The 23,023-nt window shown below is 48.2% G+C and overlaps 1 protein-coding gene across 9 annotated transcripts in view; it reads left to right on the forward strand.

Moving 5' to 3' along the window:
- ZBTB16 (zinc finger and BTB domain containing 16) overlaps nt 1–23,023 on the forward strand; it is a 191,762-nt gene that overhangs the window by 87,397 nt on the left and 81,342 nt on the right. For all 9 annotated transcript variants that reach the window (XM_054592243.1, XM_054592245.1, XM_054592242.1 and 6 more), the window contains exon 3: nt 4,144–4,241. In XM_054592243.1, coding sequence (XP_054448218.1) covers nt 4,144–4,241 — 98 coding nt within the window. The remainder of the gene's footprint in view (nt 1–4,143; nt 4,242–23,023) is intronic.

Below are 23,023 nucleotides of genomic sequence, written 5' to 3' on the forward strand. Positions count from 1 at the left end.
TGCACGTTGGCCATCCTGCAGACTGTGCCATAGAGAGTCTCCTGGTCGCCAAGTGCCTGAACATACTCAAATTCTTTTCCTTTGAATTATGAGAAGGCTCCACTTTTTCATGTTCTTCCCTTGGTGTCTGAACAGTAATTAAAGATATGGGCTGACCATTGTTGGGCTCCTTTGAACTACCAGGCCTGTGAGGTTCTCCCTTTTTCTCTTCCAAACTTTGTGCTTTGCCCTGGTCTCACTCCGGTGGGAAAGACCTTTGTTCTTGTACTTCTGTGGGGTCACATGGGCACCTCTGGTAACCTGTGTGAGGCACTGAGTTAGTGGGTCAGGTGCAGGCAGTATCCTTGCCCAGGCGTTGAATAGGACTGGACACCTGTGTCTCTGAAGGCCAGGGAGCGCGTGGTACCAGAAGAGAGGCTGGTGATGAGTTCTGGAAGATTCGTTCACTGAAAGGTAAACCACACATGAGGAAAGGAGGAGACACAGGTTATGTGTATTAGAATGTTTTTAAATGAATAGATTTCTAAGGTTGGATGTCAATTTTTGCTTGGGCTCTCTTAGCTTGACTGTGTGAGTGTTGTGGGGCATCACCCAAGTGGAAAATGTGGCTCAAGGAAAATAAATAGTGCTCCTAAGAAATTCCTTGGAGGCCAGGTATAAGAATATGGGTGAGACTTTTTTTTTTTTAAGATTTTATTCATTTATTTTTAGAGAGAGGGGAAGGGAGGGGGAAAGAGAGAGAGAGACAGAGAGAGAAACATTGATTGGTTGCTTCTCATATGCGCCCAGACCAGGGACCGAACCTGCAACCCAGGCATGGACCCTGACCAGGGATTGAACAGCTGACCTTTCGCTTTGCGGGACGATGCCCAACCAACTGACCCACACCAATCAGGGTTATATGGGTAAGACTTTAATAATAAAATTCTGGCTCCAGATGGGACCAAAACCTTAGCTATCACCCCCATCACTTTATAGGTGAAAAAATGTAGAGATATTGCCATAGTATAATTGTCCAAGGTCATAAAGCAAATTAATGGCTGACTCAGGATAAGGATCCAGGTCTTCTGGCTGCTCACCTGGCATCCTTCCCTGCACCTTGCCACCTCTGTAGCAGAGGGCTAGGGTGCTCCACCTTTTGCACCACACCAGTGCAGTTGGCCAACAAAGCCATTTCTTTTTGCCTGAGTTGCCAGGCAAATCATTCTCATCTAGGAAAAAGATAAGGAGGTTACCCAGAAAGTGTTCATTTTGGTGAAAAACTTGATGTGGAATCTGTAGGGAGAAGGGACGGGAGTCCCAAGGCAGGTTTGGGTATGTTTATCCTGGTGGTGGCTGCTGAACCCAGAAGACTGGTCACTCCATAGTCCATGTAGAAAGAGATCTGAATGGGTGTTTGTCCTCCTGTTCCTTCTGACAGCCACCTCCTGAGAAGTGCGCACCACGGGAGCTAAGAAATCACTAGTGGAAAAAAGGATGAGAATAAATAAATAAAACTGAAACTCATACACGGCCAGCCACCAGCCGTGACCATGAATGTGGGCCAGAGGTTCAGCTTTTGCCACCCCCCTGGACCATCTATCAGAAAAGCAAATATCTGTCATGCCTGGCGAGTGACAGGAATGTTCAATTGTTGTGTGTGCACACCCACTCACATGCCTGGGTACATGCAGTGGTCTCCTCCCCCTTATCCACTGTTTCACCCTCCATGGTTTCGGTTACCCACAGTCAGCCATGGTCCGAAAACACCAGGTTTCCCCACCCATTGACATCGCCTGCTCCTACATCCAGCTGTTGACATCATCATAGCAGGACGGTCCACGATCACGCAACGCAGATGATCCTCCTTCTAAGGTATCTTCAGAAGGTCACTAGTAGCCTAACACTATGTCACATGTGATCTCACTTTATCTTATCAGGTAGGGATTGTGTTATCTACACCTTCAAGAGAAGAGGGGTGAGCATAGTACAGTGAGATGTTTTGAAAGGGAGAGACCACGTTCGCATAACTGTTAATACAGTATATTGTTATAATTCCATTTTATTATTAGTTCTTAATCACTTACTTTGCCTAGTTTATAAATGAAACTTTATTATAGGTACATAGATAACTATAGGGAAAAAAATATATGTAGGGTTCGGCACTACCTGCAGTTTCAGGCGTGGATAAGGGGGCCCTCTGCGTTTAAAAACATGCTGTGCCCAGAATGCTGTTAAGACATGTCCCAGTGCCTAGCATTGTGAAATATATTTAGAGTTAAGAATGTTCAGTTAAAATGTTCTGTACTGTTACTGTTTCTCAATTGGATTGGATCATCTGTGGCCAGGAGTAAGATAACATGGGGGTGGGGTGCACTATAGTGTCGTGGATGAGGGTGTGTGTTTGTGTGATTGAGAAATCATTTGTTGTCTTTGGCAAGGAGGTAAAGGGAAAGCCAGTAAACAAAACCGTGATTGAGAAAGAGCTCTACTTTGGGGACCGGGCGTGACTGCTCTCAGAGGCCGTGCACACAGGACACCATATGCTGTCTTCAGGCCATTGTGGCCCAGAGACTGCAGAGCTGAGGAGGCCCACCTCTGGGCCTGCATGGTTTTAACACACTGCTGGTTTCTCATTATGGGATTTGGGAGGTGGTGGCAGTGGGTGGCTTAGTTTAGTTGTCATGATCTGGGCACTAAGGCCCGGACCTGGGTGCTGCCAGCTTGAGTGTGTAATACTCTTTCCTGCCGTCTGCGTTTATCTAACAGTACCAACCACTCTCCAGCATTTTGCTGTGGTCTTAACACATAAACAGTCTGATTGCAATAGAACGTTATCTCTAAGGGGGCCTTGTATGTCTCCTGCCTGCCCCACCATCCTTGGCTCCTCCCTTGCCTGCCATTGCCTAGCCTGTTTCTCAGGGCCAAGCCCCTGGGGAGGCAGTGGGTGAGGTGCAGAGGTGGGAAGAGGTGGATGCTGCATCTGGCAGAGGCATGTAAGGGCCTGATAACAGGAGTGTGGGTGGGAGGAGAGTCAGTGCTCCGGGCCAGATGGCCCACACGCCAGCCAGCCGCTTGGAGCCTCGGCCGTGCGCACACGACCCTCTTCCCAGTGCTCCGCTCCCCACTGGCCTGTCTGCTTCCCTGCATCTTGTTGGCTCCATTGCTGGCTCCTGACTGAGCAGTGGGGTCTGGTGGGAAAGGCCCTGGGTTTGGGAGTTAGGGGTCAGAGCACTGTTGTAGGCTGGGCCCACGATTACGTGTGAACAGGGCCTCTGTCTTCCTGGGTCAGTCGTATGCGCCCAGCCCTCCTCTCAGAGTTGCAGTAATGGTAGAGTGCGGCACTGTGTGCAAAAGGACTTTGGGAAACCAAAAATGACGACTGCCACCTTTAATTTATGGAATATTACCTGGCTTCTGAAAGAAAGCCTTTCTTTCTGTCAGGGCTCGCCCCGCAGCAAGAACTAGAGGGAAGACGTAAAGCTGGGCCTTAGGGGAAAGGTGTGCGTGTTGGGGAGTCACTGTGGTTCTGAGAACATCTGGAAGCCCAGAGAGAGAAGCAGCTTGTGTCCATGAAGACATTGATTCATTAATAAGTCATTCAGTGGCTGCTGGTTACCACTGGAGTGGGAGCTGAGGATATGAGAGCAAAGGTCCAGGTATAGTCCCGTGGTCTCCTGGGGGAGCCGGGTGTGTGCACAGTCACAGTGCAGGGGGGGCGGTGCTGTGACGGAGGTAAGCAGAGGCCCAGTGGCCTCCATTACAATTTTTCTGGTTTCGCTGGGAGCATTAGGTCTCTCTGACTGTCCTGGTGCTTCTTCCCTCCTCCCTCTTAAATAGGATCTGATTTTTGTTGCTGTTTTTTGTTTTTTATAGTAAATGCCAGGGAGTGAAGCAGTAGGAGGTGCTCTGTTCTCCTCGTCCCTGGACAAGACCAGGGATAGATGCTTCCTTGGCAGGGATCCAGAGGAGAAAGGGGTGCTCTAGGCAGTCTGAGGACCCAGGATATGCTTTCATCAGTGCCCGTCTCCAGTTCCTATGCCCTCCATCTGCATTCCTCCTGTTCACCAGCTGGGGGGATGGCTACAAAGCCTCCAGGTAGGGGTGGGTCAGCCTTCTGTCCAGCCAGAGCAGCAGCAACTTCTGTTTTCCTTTCCCCTACAGGAAGCTGCACAGTGGAATGAAGACGTATGGGTGTGAGCTCTGCGGAAAGCGGTTCCTGGATAGTTTGCGACTGAGGATGCACTTACTGGCTCATTCAGGTAGGCAAGGACGCCTTGACCGGCCTCTCTGAGCACAGGCAGCCCCCTCCTGCCCCCACTCAGAGCATGACTGTCCCTGCTGCCAGCGGGGGCCTTGCTCCACCTTGTCCCTTGGGTGTTCCTTCCAGGTTCACAGAGCTAAAAGTCCACCCTGATGGTGTGATCTGCCTTCCAAAGCAGACTGCGGTTTCATTAGCAAAACAATTTTGGAATTAGGTTCTCGCTCTCTAATGAATCTGACTATTGGGTTCACATTATACAGAAGCCTTTAATTAAATAGATATAGAAAGGTTGGAACACAAAGCTAGTTACACCGTGCTGTCTTTTGCAAGTTAATTTTATCCTGTTCTAGTGGGTTCGACTAAGAGGCTGTTGGTGTTTTTGCTTGTGTTTGGGCAAAGCCGCTCTGCCCCATTAGGCGTGAAAAGGGGAGAAGCTCCTGCCATGCAACATGCCTACATGTTCTTGGTGGGAAGAAGGACACAGCAGGCCTCTTGGTGCTGCTTTGAGGCCCAGGGGTTACCTAATTTCAGTTGTAGAGCCCCTGCCCCACTTTCTGCAAGGGCTTGTGAACTCTTTCTTTTTGTTCCCATGCCTTTCAGCTTTGGCATCACATTTTGGGGGAGACTGCTTCCCTCCAGACAGTTTAGTGTTTGTGAAATGAGCATGGGCTTTGGGGTTGGGGAGATGAAGGTTGCTCAGCTCTTATCTGTGATATGTGCTATGTAACCTTGGGCAGATTTGTCTTCTGACCCCAATTTCTGCATCTGTAAAGTGCAGGTGTTGCTAACTCATTTTTTTTTTTTAAGTATTAGGTGACAGAATATATGTTAAAGGCATCTGCAGTTCACTCCCTGGCATGCAGTTGATGTTAAATGAATGTCAATTGCTTCTGTTTCCACCTTCCTCTCTTTGCCCCAGTTTTGATGTTGTCACCCTGGGGTGTGTTCCTTTCACCAAACTCCTCAGCTTCTGCTCTGGCTGGCGGGCCGGCTGCTGTCTGTCCTCACTTTATCCACCAGCCTGTAGAGTCGTGTAAATATCACTTGGTGGTTTTTAATACTTTAGCTCACCACTGCCTTGCTGCAGAGCAAGGGGTAGAAGTGGATCTACACTACACTGAATGCTCTCTCTCTCCCCCCTTGGCTTTTATGGCCCTTTCTAAAATACCCTAATCCCTTCTTGCTTCCTAACCTTTCCTTCTCCAGATCCAGGGATGGGGCCACACCAGGTAGCTGGCTGTCTTGTCATGTTCGCCCCATCTGCATGATTTGGTGTGTTCCATTCCTCCTTCCCGTCAGGTATTTTTACCCCACAGCTGGCCCCACTCACCACCCTCATCCTATCTACCTGTCCCCACATTGGCTAGCATCCTGAACCCAGGTGTTTCGGTGTTCTGCATCTGCTTTGTACTCAGGTACTCCTCTTGTTCTGTTTTTATTACTTGGACCATCTATCTTCTTGTTTCCCTTCAGCTTTTAATGCTGTTTAGGGTTCAGTGTGGGGTTTCATGAGCTGTCTGCTAACGAGGCTGGCAAACCCCCAGTCAATGTGGATCTTCCATTTCATTTGCTCCCTGCTCCGGTTCCATGTGGAGCTGACTACATGGTGTTGGACACTTGTGTGCAGGTAACATACTTTTAGTCTGTGGTTAGGGCGTCCTTGACCTTCCCCCTTCAGCTTAGTAAGCATCATTTCTCCTTACTTCTCTGAGTCCAATGCTCTCGCCAGCTCTTCTACTTGTGGGTTTGCTCTGCATGTATGGAATAGCCCTTCTGCAGTCTTCCTGGGTCTTCACGGTCCCTTCTGCAATGCCGTCCTTGACAGCTCCCCACCTCCAGCAGGAAGCAGGCGTGCCTTCTTCTGGTTGTCCATATTTCTTTATCTGAAGCATCTTTGGGCACAATCTTTCTTCTTTGTGTCATGGTTATTTGTGGACTTGCCTTATTTCTTCTACTTGGGAGTCAGGATGAGGAGTTTGGACACCTTCCTTCTGACCACGTGACTTTGGGTGAGAGATATAAGCTTTGTGAGCCTCCATATCTTCATTTGTAAGAAGAGAACTTCACCCTACCTCAGAGAAGTTGGGAGGTTCACATCAGACACTTAACACTGTGCCTGAGACATGAGAGGTGCTCAGCCTATGTAACATGCCTTTCCCTCAGCTCCTCTAATTGACTATGAGCTGCTTGGAGACAGGGTCTGGCCCCATTACGAGCAGCACGCTGCCTGGCACATCAGTAGATCTATATGTAGTGACTGAATGAATGAATGAGTACAGCCTGGTACACCTAGGGGCAACCTCAGGAATACAAGTCTTCCTCCTGGTTTCTTCCGTGATGGGAACTGTTTAGATTATGTCTCAGGGGCTCACTGGGGGGCAGCCAGGAGCCCACTGGCTTTTACGGGCTGAATGCAAGTTAGCCATTGTCTCTACTGAGAATCACACTTCAGCAGTGTTGCTGGGGCTGGTGGGCCAGTGAGGAGTGGCAGAGAGGGGAGAAGCATCTAATATACTTTGAGAGGCCCAGGACCCCTGCCTCACCTCTGAAATTCACTTGTCAATGCCCTTGTAAGAGAGGATTTGGTGATGGGAATAGTGTGGTAGGTAAAACAGTGTTTTCATTCCCTCTTGTAGATAACTCATAGCCTGCTTAGACTGATGTTTCTATTCTCTGCTTTTTCTTTCTGTTTCTCAGACCTCTCACCTCTGTGCTAGGATGTCTTGAAAATAAAAAAGCAACAGGGGCTTAGTGAGGCTAGATCACTTGCTAATTTGTTTGCCCCCCTTGTTAAACAGTGAAGGCTGGGGGGCCTCTGGAGAAACCTGGCATTGTGGGGAGTGGGGCTGGAGGGCTGGGCTGGCGGGGCCAGGTCTTCTCCCAGATTCTGGGAGCACTAGCTGGGCTTTACATCTTCTGACTCCTCCTCCAGTTGCTGGATAACAGAACTGTGTGACGTTTTAGAGGAGAGAAGAGATGCATGAGGTTTTCTTGCTGCTCTGTTTTGAAGGCTCCATGCAGGAAGCTGACAGCAAGAAAGTCTCCTAAGGGTCTCTAGTGCAGACTCATTTTGCAGAAGATCACCAAGGGTTGGAGCAGCAGTGAAGAACCTAAAAGAACAGTATTTATCCTGAACCCTGGGGACTGGTTTTTAAAAAGGGGCAGGCTGTGAAGAAGTGAGTCTGGGACCTGGGTTGGGGTCATGGTGCTACTTGCTGTCCCTTGCACAGGCACATTCCTGCTGCTGTCTCCTGTTCATTGGAGCCAAACAGCACTCACTTCCTTGCTCCCTCCCTTGCTCGGCCTGCTAGCTGCCCCCACCCCCTCTTGGCTAGCATGGCTTGTGTTTGTTATTGTAGCTCTGGCACAGGGCCAGGCCTGGCCGGGAGCCAGCCTTGTGGGTACAGTGTGTACAGTGAGTGCTGAGCCAAGTTTGTCATCATACACGATTAATTTTTTTTTTCTAATCTGGTAGGGGAGGGGTGAAGGAGGAGGCAAGGAAAGAGTTTCTCCCATGCTTGAGAACAGCCCACATTGAATTCTGCGGAGATGTAATTCATGAAGGATAAACTGCTCTTGCTTGTTTATCTCCCTCAGCATTTCCTTCTTTCCATCCTCTTCTATCCATTTCCTTATCCGAGGAAATCAGCTTGTATGAGAGCAACAATGTGAGGTCTTATTTTCAAGTGACTAGAGTACCAAATTTACATTCCTAAATCAGTTTTCATTGTGTTGAAATTGACAGTTGGTTTGCTTTGTAGGAGGCCCTTCTTAGAGACGATACTTTTTCCTCTTTCTCTTTTTTTTAAAATTACTATTTTATTTTTTAAGACCTTATAAGGGGTGTTCAACCTATGGCCCAGGGTGGCTATGAATGCAGCCCAACACAAAATCGTAAATTTACTTGAAACATTATGAGATTTTTTTTTTTTTAGATTACATATTGCAGTGTATTTAATGTGTGGCCCAAGAGAACTCTTCTTCCAGTGTGGCTCAGAGACGCCAAAAGGTTGGACACCCCTGCGAAATGGTAGTAGTGAATGTTTAGTTTAATTGAAGTTTTGGTTTCAATTTTGAGCGTGTAAACTAATCAAGTGTTTATGAGCTGTACCTGATGATAACAATAAGTTTAAATTAACAAACAATACCTTAACTCATTAACTAATGGGATTGATCTGGCCAGGCTCTGTGTTCTCAGAGGCGTTTTGGGGGTTCAGGAAGGATCAAGGATTGGGAAAGAGGCTGACCACCTCTGATGCTTTGCAAAGCTGCTCCTTCCGGAGCTACCTCAGTCCTGGGGTATAGGATTGTGGCAGTGAGCAGGGGAGGAGTCCTAACCCCTTTGGGTCTCAGGATCACTCTGAAGTCTCCTGCCTTTCCCCTTGTTGTCCCATCCCTTGTGGAAGTGTTAGGGATGGACTGCTGTCTCTTTTGCACTCCTTGTTCTCACTTCAGACGTGATTTGTAGCTCAGGGGTGTTCATGCAGAAACCACAGCCTTGGGCAGTGACTCCAGTCGGTTCTACGATTTGCTAGTGTATGGTTTCCTATTAGGTAGTATTTCCCACAGCTTGGCTTAACATACTAGTGGGTTATAAGTGAGCACACCCAGAATTGCTTGCCCCTATTTTTGACTTGGCTGGGTACTATGGAGAGGTTTGCATATTTCTGTGACCTGCTCATATTCTGAGAGTGTCATTCATTTTTGGTGCCAGTGGTCATTTACTAAGCACTAATTATGCTCCAGGCCCTGTGTACTTTACACTGGAGAATACCACAGGATCCCTGCCCTCAGGGAGCTTAAGTCAAGTGGGAGAGGTATTTGACTATAAAGTAATAGGAAAAGATGGTGGTAGAGTGTGCAGAGCACCAGGAAGGAATTCTAGGAGGAATTCAGAGGACGAGAGTGTTCTATAGGATGGTAGAACTTCAGTGGGTGGTGGGAAAGGAATTCTGAAAGGAACTGGTAGGGGAAGCCTAAGTGATACGCAGTGTAGCTGGGGTGTGTAGGCTGTGTGTTGGCGGCGGTGGGGTTGGGGGAAGAGAGGGATAGAGCAAGATTGTGGAGGGCCTTGAGTAGTAAAAATGAGTTTTACCCCCATCACTCAGTGGAAAACCACTGAAAGATTAAATAAGGGATTAACACTTTTTCCTTCTGCAATAGAAAGGACTGCAGGCTTTTTGATGTAGACTGGGCAGTAATATAGGATTTATAAGACTCCTTGGAGAAATGGCACGACTGGCAGCCAATTTTAGGGCATGGCTGGAGTGCAGAGAGGCTGGTCCCTCTTGTGCTGATTAGGTGCACACAAACCTGCCTCTGAGAGCCCAGTCCTCTTAGGAGCCTGTCCTCTGCACTCACTCCTCCTTGCCCTTCTATTGAGAAATCTCCCTTGATACCCTCCTCCCCGTAGTCAGAGAGCCACTGGGAAAGAATGGTCTTTGGCCGATGATTTTCTGATTCCAGCAGCATCATCCGGTGGCGAGGACATATCATCTTGGGCCTGGGTCATCTGTCTGGAAGGGGCTGGAGGGATTGTGGTTAAAAACCAGATTGCTTTCCCCTGTCCTGATTGGGTAGAAGGAAAGAAAATTGCGAGATGTCGAAGATCTGTGGGTTGTACTTGTTTCCTTTTTTCTTGTTTTTGCAATGCTTAGCTTTGGGGTTCAAGATTCTTCTTCCTGAAGTCAGAGAAGGTAGTGGCGGGGGGAGAGCAAAATAGCTGGAAAATCCCCTGTGACTTCAAGGTGAGGAAAGGAGCTGCCTGGCCCGCATGCCAGTGTTGCGAGAAGCATCTTAGGGTTCATAGATGGCCCTCAGGACCTGCATCTTCTCCTGACTTTGCAGCTTCCTCCCTTCATTCACCTCTTTTTTTCTCAGATTAGGTGTCTCCTAAGAGCATGGTCAGGTCATTCCCTGCTCCCCATGAATGTTAGCGCTCCCTCCTCGTTTGCTTTCTGTCACCAGGGCAAAACCAAGGGATAACCAGGAGGAAACTTACAGGTCCTTTCACTCTCTCAACATGCCATCTGAGGTGGGCATGTGGAGGGCTTGGGCGTGACGGAGATCAGATGTGAGTGGCTCAGAGGCCCCACTGCCTTCCCTTTGGTCCGCGTGGGTGCTGGGGGTGTGGAAAGAGGATACAGAGTGAGGAGAAGTCACTTTCCCGGGCTCTCTCTTGAACACACTTCTCTCTCTCTCTCCCTACTCTGAATTTGGCCTGCTTCCCGAACTTTTTCCCAGAGCGGTGTCGTCACTGGCCTGCCTGCAGGTCTGGATGTTCTGCCAGCATTCCAGAGAGTTTATGATCGCTTGCAGATGTGCCTCCAAGAACACACTGTACCCAAAGCAGAAATTAATGCAGGCTTGACTGCTGTCCAAGCCCATACACGGGAGAGAGGAAAAAGAAAACAAAAACTGTTTAATGCTGTTTATAAATTATACACTGGCTGATGAAAAATACATTTCTTTCCCCGTCTCCCCCTTTCTCACTGCCCCCACCCCCACCCCTCTCGCTTTCTGCCTCAAGAGCCTAAACTGAGACCAGAAGAATATGGTTTTGCTTTTTAGCTCCTGTTTTGGCTGGGATCCGAAACCTTGCTGCTGATTCACAGCCAGAGTATTTTTCCCCTTTACCTGATGAAATATACTGGTTTTTCCAGCGCAGATGGGGTGTTTTTGGTTTTGTTGTCTGGGTTTTTATTTTTTTAACTTTTCTTCTTTGGCCAGGGATTTTGTTTACAGCAAGCGGCAGGTTTTGTGCCGGTGCTGGGTGCGATGCCGGCCCCAGGGCAGATGGAGCCCCCACGTCTGCCTGCCTCAGCTGTGGGGGTCTGGTCCCCCAGCCCCGAAGATGTCACTCCCGTCAGGCCAGCAGAACAGAGAAAGTTGGGCAAGTTCCCTGCAGGTCATTGTATTAAACAGTGTTTTCACTACTTCCCTCCTACCCCTTCACCTCCAGCCCCTGTGTGAAGAGGGGTTCACATAGTAAGCCGCCCCCCACCCCCCTACACATCTCTGTCTCCATATGGTGCCTTAGCAGGGGTTTGGGAAGCTCGTTACATCTACCCCTCTGGATCCCAGCCTTTCTCCCTACACTCAAGTCCCCTATCCCAATTTATTCTATAAATTCGTTTCCACATTATGTCTATCCATTTACATGGCTTTTGTGTTTTTTTTAATACTGCTAATGTTTATCATTTGCCCAACAGGCTCGACAGATTTTGCTTCCTGTAGAGCATCGAGGCTTTAGAGCCCCCTCGTTGCTAAGTAGCAGTCTCCCTGTACTGTAATGGGCTGATTTTGTATTCTGTTCAGCGCTGTATCTTATTTTTGTATGCAAGACAAAGTGTTTTGATGGAGGACGATTGCGGCAGTGTCTGGAGGCTGTTTGGAGTTTTATGGGCTGTACAGTACACTGTGTGCTCTCTGAACAGAACACAGGCTGTTGAATTTTGGATTGGATTTGTCATTTTTCCCCCCTCAGAGAGGAGCCTGTCAGATAGAACATTACTTTAAGGGTGGAGGGAAGAAAGTGGAAATTATGTAATAACCTTCTCTTCTTTCTGTGTGTGTGTGTGTCTCTGTGAGAGAGAGAGAGAGAGAGTGCGCGCGCGCGTGCGCATGCGTGCCTCCCTCTGCATCTCTCTCCCTCTCTGATTTTTCAGTCCCCAAATAGGGTGGCTTGTCCCCACCCACCACCTTTCATACCGCCATATGATTTTGTGGCGCTAGACGGTAACGTTCTCTTATCAGGGAAAGATTGGCTCTAGAGAAGTGGATGTCAGGACATCCCGTGTGTCTTGTGGTGCGTTTTCTTCTCTCTCCTCTCTGCCTTGCCCTTTCCATCTTCCTAAGTTGTGGGCTGCTTTGCTGGCCCTTGTTTTTTTCTGAGGCTGTGGGTAGAGGTGTTGTGCGGGACCCACCCAGAGGCAATGTCATTTTTTTCCAGGGCCCTCCTTTTTTGCTTCCTAGACATGCACCCCACCAGGACTCTTATTAACTGGTCCTCTGCTGTCCTCTTCTCCCCATAGCCCTTGTGCCCTGGCCCTCTACCCAGGCTCTGCCAGGGTCCCAGAGTCCAGGGCTGTGCCCAGAGACCACATCCAACCACACCCTTGTGCCACACTCTCCGTGGGCTGTCGTTCTCAGCACTCCCTTTTGAGCTCTGTAGTGGCAGGTGCTTATTTTTCAGCTTTTCTCCTCTCTCCTTTCATCTCGCTCCGTCTCTTTGTCCCTGTCCTTGCACCTCTATTGGCCTCAGCCTTTCCTTACACTCCTGTGTGTTTTCCATCATCCTTCTTGGGTCTTCACCTGTCTTTGTTTCCATCCATCGTGGTTGGTCTTCTCGGTCTCTCCCACCCCTCAGAGTTTGAGCTTGGAAGCTGCGTGGAGATTGGGATGGGGAACAAAAGGTCCCTGTGGCCCAGAAGGTCTGGGGAGGACTCTAGAGCGAATGCCCTGAGAGTGCTCCCAGCACCTGCAACCTGTGTGCTCCTGTCCCTTGCCTCTTGGGGTCCAGAGTGGGGCTCTTTAACCTGGCTCCTGTTTTCCTGGGTCCCGACTTTTCTTAGGTCGAGCTGGGTCTGGGCCTGTGGATGAGCAAGATTAAGGTTTGCAAGGACTTTGGTACTAAACAGTGCGTCTCGCTGGGACGGTACTCACAGAGGTCTGTACTGAGCACCTGAGTGCTGAGCCTGCCGGCACCATGTGGTTTGCCCACCTTCACATTCCATGGCCCCCCTGGTTGGTGTGCTGCCTGGCACATGGAGGGCTCTTGGATAAGTTTTTGTTTAATCAGTGACTACCCTTGACTACAGTGTTTGTGCTTCTGGGGCCCATCTGGATTTGGTAGGGTCCGAGACTTGCACAATTTCTGGTGCCCTCTCTCAGAAAAAGAGTATGAATATTAAGTGTTAGAGCTCCTTCCAGGGAGTAATTTACTGTTAGGGAGGGGCCTGGAGCTTCAGCTTTATTACCTGCTAGGGAGAACAGGCCTTTGAGAACCACCATGAGGAGCTGCCAGTAAAAGGCCCCGCAGATGGGGCAGCTGAGTGGGGAGAGTCAAGGATAGAGATAGGACAGTGACGCCTGCTCAGCCCCCGGGACCCTCAGAGTGTGGGGCAGCCATGTCCATAGGCCTCAGGTCTGGATTCTGCAAGGGTCAGGACAAGTCATCCCACCTGTGGTAAACTGCCCCAGTTCACATTGGGCCTGGAAACCTCTTTGCATCTCATGCTGTCTTCTAAACGAAGCGTTTGTACAGACAGACCCAAAGTGTCATCTTGCCCAGAGCCACCAGGTGGATAGATACACTTGGAAGCATCCAGGCCTTCATGCTAACCTCCAGGAACTCTCAACGGAACGACCTGACATCCAACCCTCTCCTGGTGCTTCATTTGTCTGGATCTTTGGCTTTCGTTCTCCTGCTTCCCTGAGGCAGTAGAATTGTGTCTGATGGGGGCAGAGCACTATTCTCCTCATGGGGGGTGTGTGTGTGTGTGTGTGTGTGTGTGTGTGTGTGTGTGTGTGTGTGTCTGTCTGTCTGTCTGTCTGTCTTGGAGAGGAGCCATGAGATTGAGAGGTCCTGGAGGTGATGGGAAATGTATGTAGATGTCTAAGGGCCTTTTACATCGAGGAGTCTGTTCTGGGGAGCTTCCAGATTCAGACTTGTCCATTAATTAGGGTCAGTGGAGGAGGCAGGATTGGACACGTCTTTTGGAAAGACGCTACTTGTCTCTTAGCAGGTGTGGAAAAGCTGCAATATATGTTCCTAGCAATGAGGGCGTGCATGTTGTATATGCATGCGTGAGAAAAAAAGAGATTGTGAAGAAGCATTTACATGAAATACTCAAAATTGTTCCTTTGCTGTAATGGCCCCACACAGACCATTACCTTGCAGATTTAAAACTAAACGAGCTCATCATATCTAGTGACTTCAGCCGACATTCATGCTTGATTGCAAAGCCTGCGTTACCTTTGAATTTCAACTTCATTGTTTGTTATTAATTCTTGGGTATTGGTGGTGCAGTTTCCCTTCTTGGGTTCCACCATTAACATGTTGATTGTATGTGATGGATGGGAATGTTTCATCAGGACCCCATGGAAAAACCTTTTCATTTTAAAAATAGCCCCATGACCTCTAGGGCTGAGTCTGGAGTTTCCGAGGAATCCAGCGCGCTGAGGTGAACATGAGTTGACTTTGGAGGGGGCTGAAGTTTTGCATTTTTTAATTTAATGATTTGAGTTTCATATGAATGACTCTGTGTTCCATGCAGTACTCTCCATTTTCATAACTGTCTCTTCCACTTTGGGTAAAGGAAGGGAGGGAAGAAATAGCAGCAGCAGCATTCTGTGGGCAAAGGAAGAAAACAAGAGAATGGGGCAGAGAACAGGCTAAATTTAAAATTGTAATTGGCTGACTTCCACTGGCTTGCGGGTGTTTTAATGACTCATAATAACTTCATTTAAAACCAGCTGAGCAGAAAATAGATTGGAGAGGAGCCTCGGGCCATTATGGATTTGTTTTTTTTGACAAGCTCGGTTTTCAGCAGCCAGGAAGGCTCTCAGAGAGGGCTTGGCTCTGTTCTCTCTCCTTCTCTCAGGGTTGGTGGTCTGCCTGGGAGAGATTGTATAGAAACCAGGGCTGCTTTTTTTCACCCCTCCCCCTCCTTTTTTTAACTGATTATAAATAGATGCCTTGAGGTATTATTTTAGCATCAGTAGGATTTTTTTTTTTTTACTTTTGATGTGGTAAATGGAACATAAATAAAATTGTTTTTGAAATTGCTGAATTAATTAGGTAGTAAAGCAACTACGATGCACTCATTTCCTTTGCTTGTTGCCCTGATTCATATTTGAGGGGCGTTTTTTGTTTCTCCCAATACCCTCTACCTCTCTCCACCAGCCCCACCTTCTTCCCATTGTGGACCTGACCTTTGAATGGCAAGGTTCTGTTATCATCAGATCTGTAGGCCTTTGACAGAATTGGTTCTGTCCAGCTACCCAGTCAGCTTGAGGAAGCACGAGTTTTGGGAATTGCCAGAAAAGGTTCTAACTACCTCTTGTCGTTCTAAATAGATCCTGCCTGTTTCCGGTGCTAGGACGGGTGCCAGCCCGGCGAGTGCTCCTTTTTCTCTTCTCAAAGTCAGCTGGCTCAACCATAGGATGTGTCTGCCTGAGCAGAAGAAGAGGTTGCCCCCATCTGATTGCTCATAGCCATTTTTCTACCTGCTCTTATGGCACCTGTCACCTTCTTTGTGTTAAAGCTATTTATTTGCTTGTCCTTTTTCACGTGCCCCATACTACCTAGCAAAGTAACCTGCAAGGTGGTTATAACCTGTTTGTTTTTTGAATAAACTAATGGGTGAGTGGGCGAGTATATGGATAGGTGCCTGAAAGGGAACAGCCCCAAAGCACTCCCCTACTTCCTTCCAGCCCTGGGAGCCAGCAGTCTGGATGAGAAGACAAGGATCAGAGGCAAGACATTATTGGTAGTGTGCTCTGTTGCATCCCTACAGCCTTAACACATAGCAGACTCTCAGTAAATACCTGTAGAATAAATGAATGGCTCTGGATGGACAGTAGGGATAAGGAAGGGAGGGAGGAAGTGCTCTTATGTTATAGGATGCCCACTGTATTCCAGGCATGGTGCTTGGTGCTATGCATGTCTGAACTAAGTTAATCTTGCATTGACCTTAGAAGGCACAGATTCTGATGTCATTTTGCAGGTGAGGACACTAGGCTTAAAGAGTTGAAGTAACTTGCTTAAGGTCATAGCCAGGGCTCTCTGCACACCAGTCCCGCACCCCCCACCCCCCGCCGTCTCACCCACACACTCTTGGTTTTCAAGTATACGTACCAAACTGCTGCTGCATCTGGCCTGAATGCTTACTTTTAAGTATGTAGAGACAACTAATGCCTCAGAGACTGGGGCGCTGAGATAGGGAGAATAGAGAAGGCCCTGTTGCCAGAGGTCCTGGGGATGGGGCAGGGCAGCACGGTAATTAGGTAATGTTCGGGGCCTGGCACCTGGGCCACCAGAAACAGGTGTGTAGCTTATTAGCCTCTTCCTGCTCTGCTAGAGTCCCCTGTGTTTGCTTATAGCTTACATTGTGGTCATTACTTCCCCCCTTTGCTTTGTAGGGCTCGGGGTAGGATGGTTCTGGGTACATTGCTCAAGGGTCTGTGGGTGAGTATTTGCCCCTCCCACCCTGGCAAGAGCTTGGCTGTATCATTTCCCCACCTCTGCTCCCTACCATGGTCCCAGGCTGGGTTGGAGGGCAGGACCAGATTGCTGCCTATGGTCCCTCCTGCATGGTGACTCAGCTGGGTGCTGTGCTCCTGGGGTGTGTGTGTACGTGAGTGTCTGTGATCCTGAGTCAAGAGTGAAAGGGGCAGCAGACCAGTGCTGCTGCACCCCAGAAACATGGGAGCTGGGACTATTTGGATTGTCACTAGCTCCTAAGACTTCTAGTGTCTCAGAATGTGACATGTCAGAAACATTGCAGCCTCTCTGACCTTTTGGATGCTGTCCAGGGAAGCTAGACCCCTTGGCATGAGGCTCATTATGTAGTCGTTCTCCAATAATCGCATCTTCCCCAGGCAAGGGCTGAGGATGCTTGGAGCCTTCTCTGGGGACCGAAACATCAACCAAATGGGAACCAGATGGTGAAGGTTGGGCAGCAGAGACACCTAGATAACTATTCTGAGTCACTGCATGTGGCTCTCTTGGGAGAAAATTGTCCATAAATGAACTCATCAGTTAGAAATAATAGACTAAGGGGCAGTAACAGTCAAGGTCAGGCAGGACAGAGAGGGGCTGCAGCCAGCCAAGGTCTTTACCTGCAGGGGATTGCAGTGTGGCTGAGCAGATGATGTGAGCCCTCCTGCAAGGCTGGGTGTGCTCACCGTCCTCAAAGTGGGAAAGAATGAGTGCCGCGGAGCTTATAGGAGAGAGAAACTTCCAGGGACAGGGATGATGAGGACCAGAAGGGACTTCGTGGGGTATTGATGGGCTTTTTCCTGCTGCAGTGTCCACCTGGAACTTCGTGGTGGGAAAGAGACTTGCTTTTCTTCTTAACAAGAGGAAGCAGGAACTTTGAGCTGTAGAGTCAGCCAGGCAGGCGTCTCTTCTCTTCTCCTCCTCCTCCTCCTCTGCCCACCTAGAGCCCAGTTTCTCATACTTGAGAACCCTCAGAGCTCTGAGGATATTATGACCCTCCTAGGCCTGCAGGTTGAGAAACGCTGCATTAAAAATTAACAGCAGGCACTTCCTCTGGTCCCTTCATTTTGAAGTAGCCACAAAACAAACCCAGTTGTGGAAGTGAGGTTTGAAATTGATCCGGAGTAGTATGCCTTTCTCATTCCTGACTTGATGAACCCCGAGACATGTCATGGTCATGAGTGCCCAGGGCTCCCCCAAAACCCAGGTTGAGAAAACGTAGCTTAAAGGAAAGCACATTGGTGAGGTGGAGGACTGAGACTTGGCTGTTCTGGAGGGGAGTGGAAGAACAGGGAGGACACACCCAGAGACTCACCCTATGTCCTTTGACCACACAAATGAAGCCCCTGTGTCTGCCTTTTATGAAGGAACTCTCCCCATAGATGGGAAGCCAGGGAGAGAGCGGTGGGTGCTTCTGTAGTTAGGAGCTCCCTTTGTGGACTTTCCAGGATTCAAGCTGACAGTGACATCTCTTCTAGACTTTTCCCCTCTAGTTAACATGCTCCCTCCTCCTTCCTCCTAAACACCCACTTTTATTGGGATTCTTTCACTTGGGAAAAGAAAAAAAAAAGTCCTAAACTTTTCATTAGGCAGTTGGAATAAGAAGTCTTCTGGGGTAGCTGGATGAAACCTCTGCAGCTCTCGTTGACTATTACAAGCTAATTGAGCACTGGGAGCTCATTGGCGGCTTCAGTGAACATTTTGCTGGAGTAATTATTCAAGGCCACAGTCGTTTGCAGTAACAAGGTAACCCCAGGTATAGAGAGAACTCCCTGAAACTCATGATTTGCTGGAGTTTTCCTTAGTTGTCTCATTAATATGAGCCCAGGGCAGACAAAGGCCCAGAGACCAGATCTTTTGGGAGGCTGCTGTCCATCAGGGATTTCTGCCTGAATGGTCCAGGTCTCCTGGTCCCTCTCTTGAGGCCTGATGGGAAAAACCTGGCTCACCTGGGAGAGCCCTGCTGGGCCCCTTTTGCATTGATTGAGGTTTGGGGTCCAGAGTCAGATGCTCTGGGATATAGGACGATGAGGGACAGGTATAGGCTTTGGAAGCCTGGGGATAGCTGCCCCGGGATAAGGAGACTCAGGTCAGTGACATCATTATTGCCAATGCACTGAGAGCAAGGTCTGACCACAGGTAACAGAGCCAGAATTATCCCCTCTGTCCCCACTGGGATCTGTCTGTCTGGGGGTGGGGGGCGGCAGGGCGAGGTGTGGGCCTGCTTAAATGAGACCGGGGCAACAACTCCTGGCACTCTTTTCTATCCCAAAGGATTCTTCCCCCCCGCCCCCCAATCCTCAGCAGAGGGTGTGTTTATTATTATTATTATTTTTTGAGAGGGGGGTAGGGGGTAGAGAGAGAGAAAGATATGAGAGAGAAACATCGATCAGTTACCTCCCATGTGGACCATGACCAGGGATTGAAACCAAAACCTAGGTATATCCTCTGACCAGGAATCAAACCCACAATATTTAGTGCATGGAACAGTGCCCCAGCCACCTGAGCCACCTGGCCAGAGCTATTCGAGAGGATTCTTTTTTTTCCCCCCCAATTGATTATGCTATTACGGTTGTCCCAGTTTTCCCCTGTTTGCCTGCCTCTACCCCGTACTCTGCATCCCCTCTGGCAGTCCCTTCCTTAGTTCATGTCCATGGGTCATGTATATAAGTTCTTTGGCTACTCTATTACCTGTACTGTTCTTAACATCCCCCTGTCTATTCTGTACCTACCAATTTGTACTTAATAATTCCTGCACCTTTTCTCCCATTTACCCCCTTCCCCCTCCCAACGGATAACCTCCAAATCATCTCCATATCTATGATTTTGTTCCTGTCCTAGTTGTTCGTTTAGTATGTTTTTTAGATTCAGTTTTCAATAGTTGTGAGTTTATTACCATTTTGATTTTGATCTTCTTCTTTTTCTTAAATAAGTCCCTTTAACATTCCGTATAATAATGGCTTGGTGATGATGAATCCCTTTAGCTTTACCTTCTCTGGGAAGCACTTTGTCTGCCCTTCAGTTCTAAATGGTAGCTTTGCTGGATAGGGTGATCTAGGTTGTAGGTTCTTGCTTTTCATCGCTTTGAATACTTCTTGCCAGTCCCTTCTGGCTTGCAAAGTTTCTTTTGAGAAGTCAGCCGACAGTCTTATGGGAACTCACCCGTAGGTAATTAACACCTTTTCCCTGCTGCTTTTAAGATTCTCTCTTTATCTTTAACCTTGGGCATTTAAATTATGATGTGTCTTGGTGTGGTCCTCTTTGTGTCCATCTTGTTTGGAACTCTCTGTGCTTCCTGGACTTGTATGTCTATTTTCTTGACAAAATTAGGGAAGTTTTATTTCAACATTCTTTCAGATAAGTTTTCAATTTCTTGTCCTTTCTCTTCTCCTTCCAGCACCTCTGTGATTCAAATGTTGGTACATTTGAAGTTTTCCCAGAGGCTCCTTAGCCTGTCCTTTTTCTTTCTTTTTCTTTTTGGATTTTTTTTCTTCTTACTTTTCTGATTGAATGTTTCATTTGGAACAATGACTTATGTTCCAAGTCATTGATTTGATTCTCACCTTCATCGATTCCACTATTGGTTCCCTGTAAATTTTTCTTTATTTAACTTAGTATAAACTTCATTTCTGCCTGGGTCTTTTTTATGCTGTTGAAGTACCCAGTGAGTTCCTTGAGCATCTTAACAACCAGTGTTTTGAACTCTGCATCTGATAGTTTATCTTCATTTTGTTAAGTTCTTTTTCTGGAGTTTTGTTCTTTTCTTTCATTTGGGCCATATTTCTTGGTCTCCTCATTTTGGCAGCATCCCTATGTTTGTTTCTGTATATTAGGTAGAGCTGCTTTGACTCCCTGTTGTAGTTGTGGCCTATTGTAGAAAAGAGCGCAGCCAGTAAGTTGGATGGGGCAGAGTCTTAGGTAATCGCCAGGGTGGGGCAACCCTTGTGAACCAGGCTGATGGAGTCTCTGATATGGTGTCATGCTCTGTGGCTCTGTGTGTGTGGCGGGGGGGGGGGGGGTCTCAGAAAGGGGACAGTGCTGCTGCCTGTCCTTTGGAGTTTTGTCTGGGAGGAAGTTGTCCCTGGTACTCGCCCTGATGACAAACTTTTACAGTTGTGAGATGGAGGTAGAAGACAATCTAGGCCAAAGACTGAAGGCAGAGCCTTGGAAATTAAAGTGCGAGGTAGAGAAGATTTTTTTTTAAAAGGGTCACATTTTCTTTAGTTTCTCCCCTTAAGCCACTGGTGCCTTTCCAGCTGCTGCCCCAGGGCTGAAGCCTAGAGAGAGCGAGTCTGCATAAGTCCTAAGTCCATTGCAGGCCGTTTAAGAGGAGAATCCTGAGAATCGAGAGCGGTTTCTTCTGCTGCTCCAACCCTTACTGGTTTTTACAGCCAGAGATTGTGGGGACTTACCTTCCTGGCACTAACACCCCAGGCTGGGTGACCTGATGTGGGGCTGGCATCCCTCACTCCCGAGGTGTCCCTCCTGATTTCTATCTACCTCATGTGGGTGTGGGGCTGCCTGTTCCATGCCTCTGTGCCTCTCCGCTGCCACTACCTGTCGGGAGGAATGTGACTTCTTTAATTCCTTGGTTGTCAGACTCCATACAGCTTGATTTTCTGATGATTCTGGGTGATACTTGTTTTGTAGTCTGGTATTTTTTGCTGTGGTTGTGCAAGGAGGTGAGCTGTGTTTACCTACACCTCCATCTTGACCAGAAGTCTACTATCCCATAGGATTCTTCATGGTGAAAGTCTTGGAAATACCACCCCCCCCCCCCCCCCACCAGACAGAATCATAAAATAAGGAGGGAGGAGCCTGAAACTGCCATTCACAGGCCCTAGGCGGAGTGGACTGGGCAGGGGCCTCTCAGCTCCCTCTGGCAGAAGCCCTTGGGCCTTGCTACGCCAACATGTCCTCTGGGTGGCCCTGCCTGGCCTCTGGCCTCCTGCCCATCAGCATTGAATCATGCCCCTCCAAGGACAGCATGTAACTGTGCTTCCAGATATAGCCCCTGGCCCCCTGGGGTGACAGAAAGAGTCATTGTCACGGAGCACTCCATCTTTCTGACACCACATGCCCTGCATAGCTTTCTTCCCTCACTGTTCAGCCCTGTACAGCCTAGAATTCTGCTCTGCAACATATGTAGAGCTATTCTTTAAAATAAAAGTGACCCTTTTTAAAAAATCTTCTCTACCTCCCACTTTAATTTCCAAGACTGCCTTCAGTCTTTGGCCTGGACCATCTTCTACGTCCCTCTCACTACTATAAAAGTTTGTCACAGTCAGAGGTTGGCTGCATCGAGGCAGGAATGTGATGTTCGGTTAAATTGTGAAATTAGCTAGGAAAGTTAATGAGGCATCCTGCTTCTGCCTTCCGCAGAGCAGGAAGTTTATGAAGGTGCTTTGAGCACCTTGCTAAGAAGGGAGCAGAGGGAGCAGAGGGAGCTGGCCAGGACTGTGGGACAGCTCCGTGCAGGTGAGTTTGCAAGCCTGGGACCTGGCTGTGGCCTGTTTGGCTGGAAGAGACCTGAGAAGTCATCTCCTCAAAGCTGTTGCTTTGAGACAACTTCCATCAACCACTTTGAGTCCATAGGATTTCCCTCCTCATGTCCAAGGACATCCCAAGACTGCACACAACTGGCTATGGTTAGCCATTGTAGCCAGATTTCTTTTTTGTCTTGTGCAAGGCTGCAGAGACAAAGACTAAGCACTTTGCCTTAGAAGGCTTCCATAGTAGAAAGAAGACCAAAGACAACGACAGCTATAACAGCAGCTAACATTTACGGAGGGCCGGCAGGGGCCAGAAACTTTACTCCAAGCTCTTTTTTGATCCCCACGAGGCTCTTGTGAGGTTGGTATTATTATTATGTCTCTTTGACAGATGAGGAAACTGAGTTTACTTGCCCAAGATCACCCAAGTAGTAAGAGGCAGAGTTGGCCTGCCTGCCTCCAAAGCCCTTGGTCTTGACCTCAAGGCAAAGTTGTTTCCATTCCTTTTCCAGGCAGCCCACCTCTCATCGTTTGGTTCATGCACAGATTACACACGTGCAGATGCTCACCTGAAGGCTTTGGAAGCCATGGCCTCAGAGGTACATGCAGAAGACCTGCCAACAGTGTATTTTCTATACACGTCAAATTCTCAGGTCCTGTAATTATATCAAACACACCTTCCTGTTTTCAAGCAGTAATTCAATGTCCTTTTATTTGTCAGATGCACTTTAATAATGCCTAACATAGGAAAGTTACCCCACCTGGACTTTTGCATGAGGTCAACCAGAAAAGATTTTTGTTTGTTTGTTTGTTTTATTTTGTTTTCTGAGGACAGGATGGTTCATGCTAAGATTGGGCATTAATTGAGACAGGCAATATTTCTGTTTTGAAAAGTGTGGAGTCTTAAGGCTTCTAAATTTTGAGCCTGAAAATGCCAGTGCTGTAGTTGTAATGTAACACCTCAATTATGGTGCAGGGGGTAAGAAAGAACGACTCTGAAACCTGCAAGGTTCTTTAGATCGCAGCCTGAACCACAATTAAGGTTTCAGAAACACCAAAGGCAAG

This window comes from Pteronotus mesoamericanus, unplaced genomic scaffold (genome assembly GCF_021234165.1).
Source record: "Pteronotus mesoamericanus isolate MK-2021 breed Mesoamerican mustached bat unplaced genomic scaffold, CSHL_Meso_final scaffold_36, whole genome shotgun sequence".
In the NCBI taxonomy this organism is placed as follows: domain Eukaryota; kingdom Metazoa; phylum Chordata; class Mammalia; order Chiroptera; family Mormoopidae; genus Pteronotus; species Pteronotus mesoamericanus.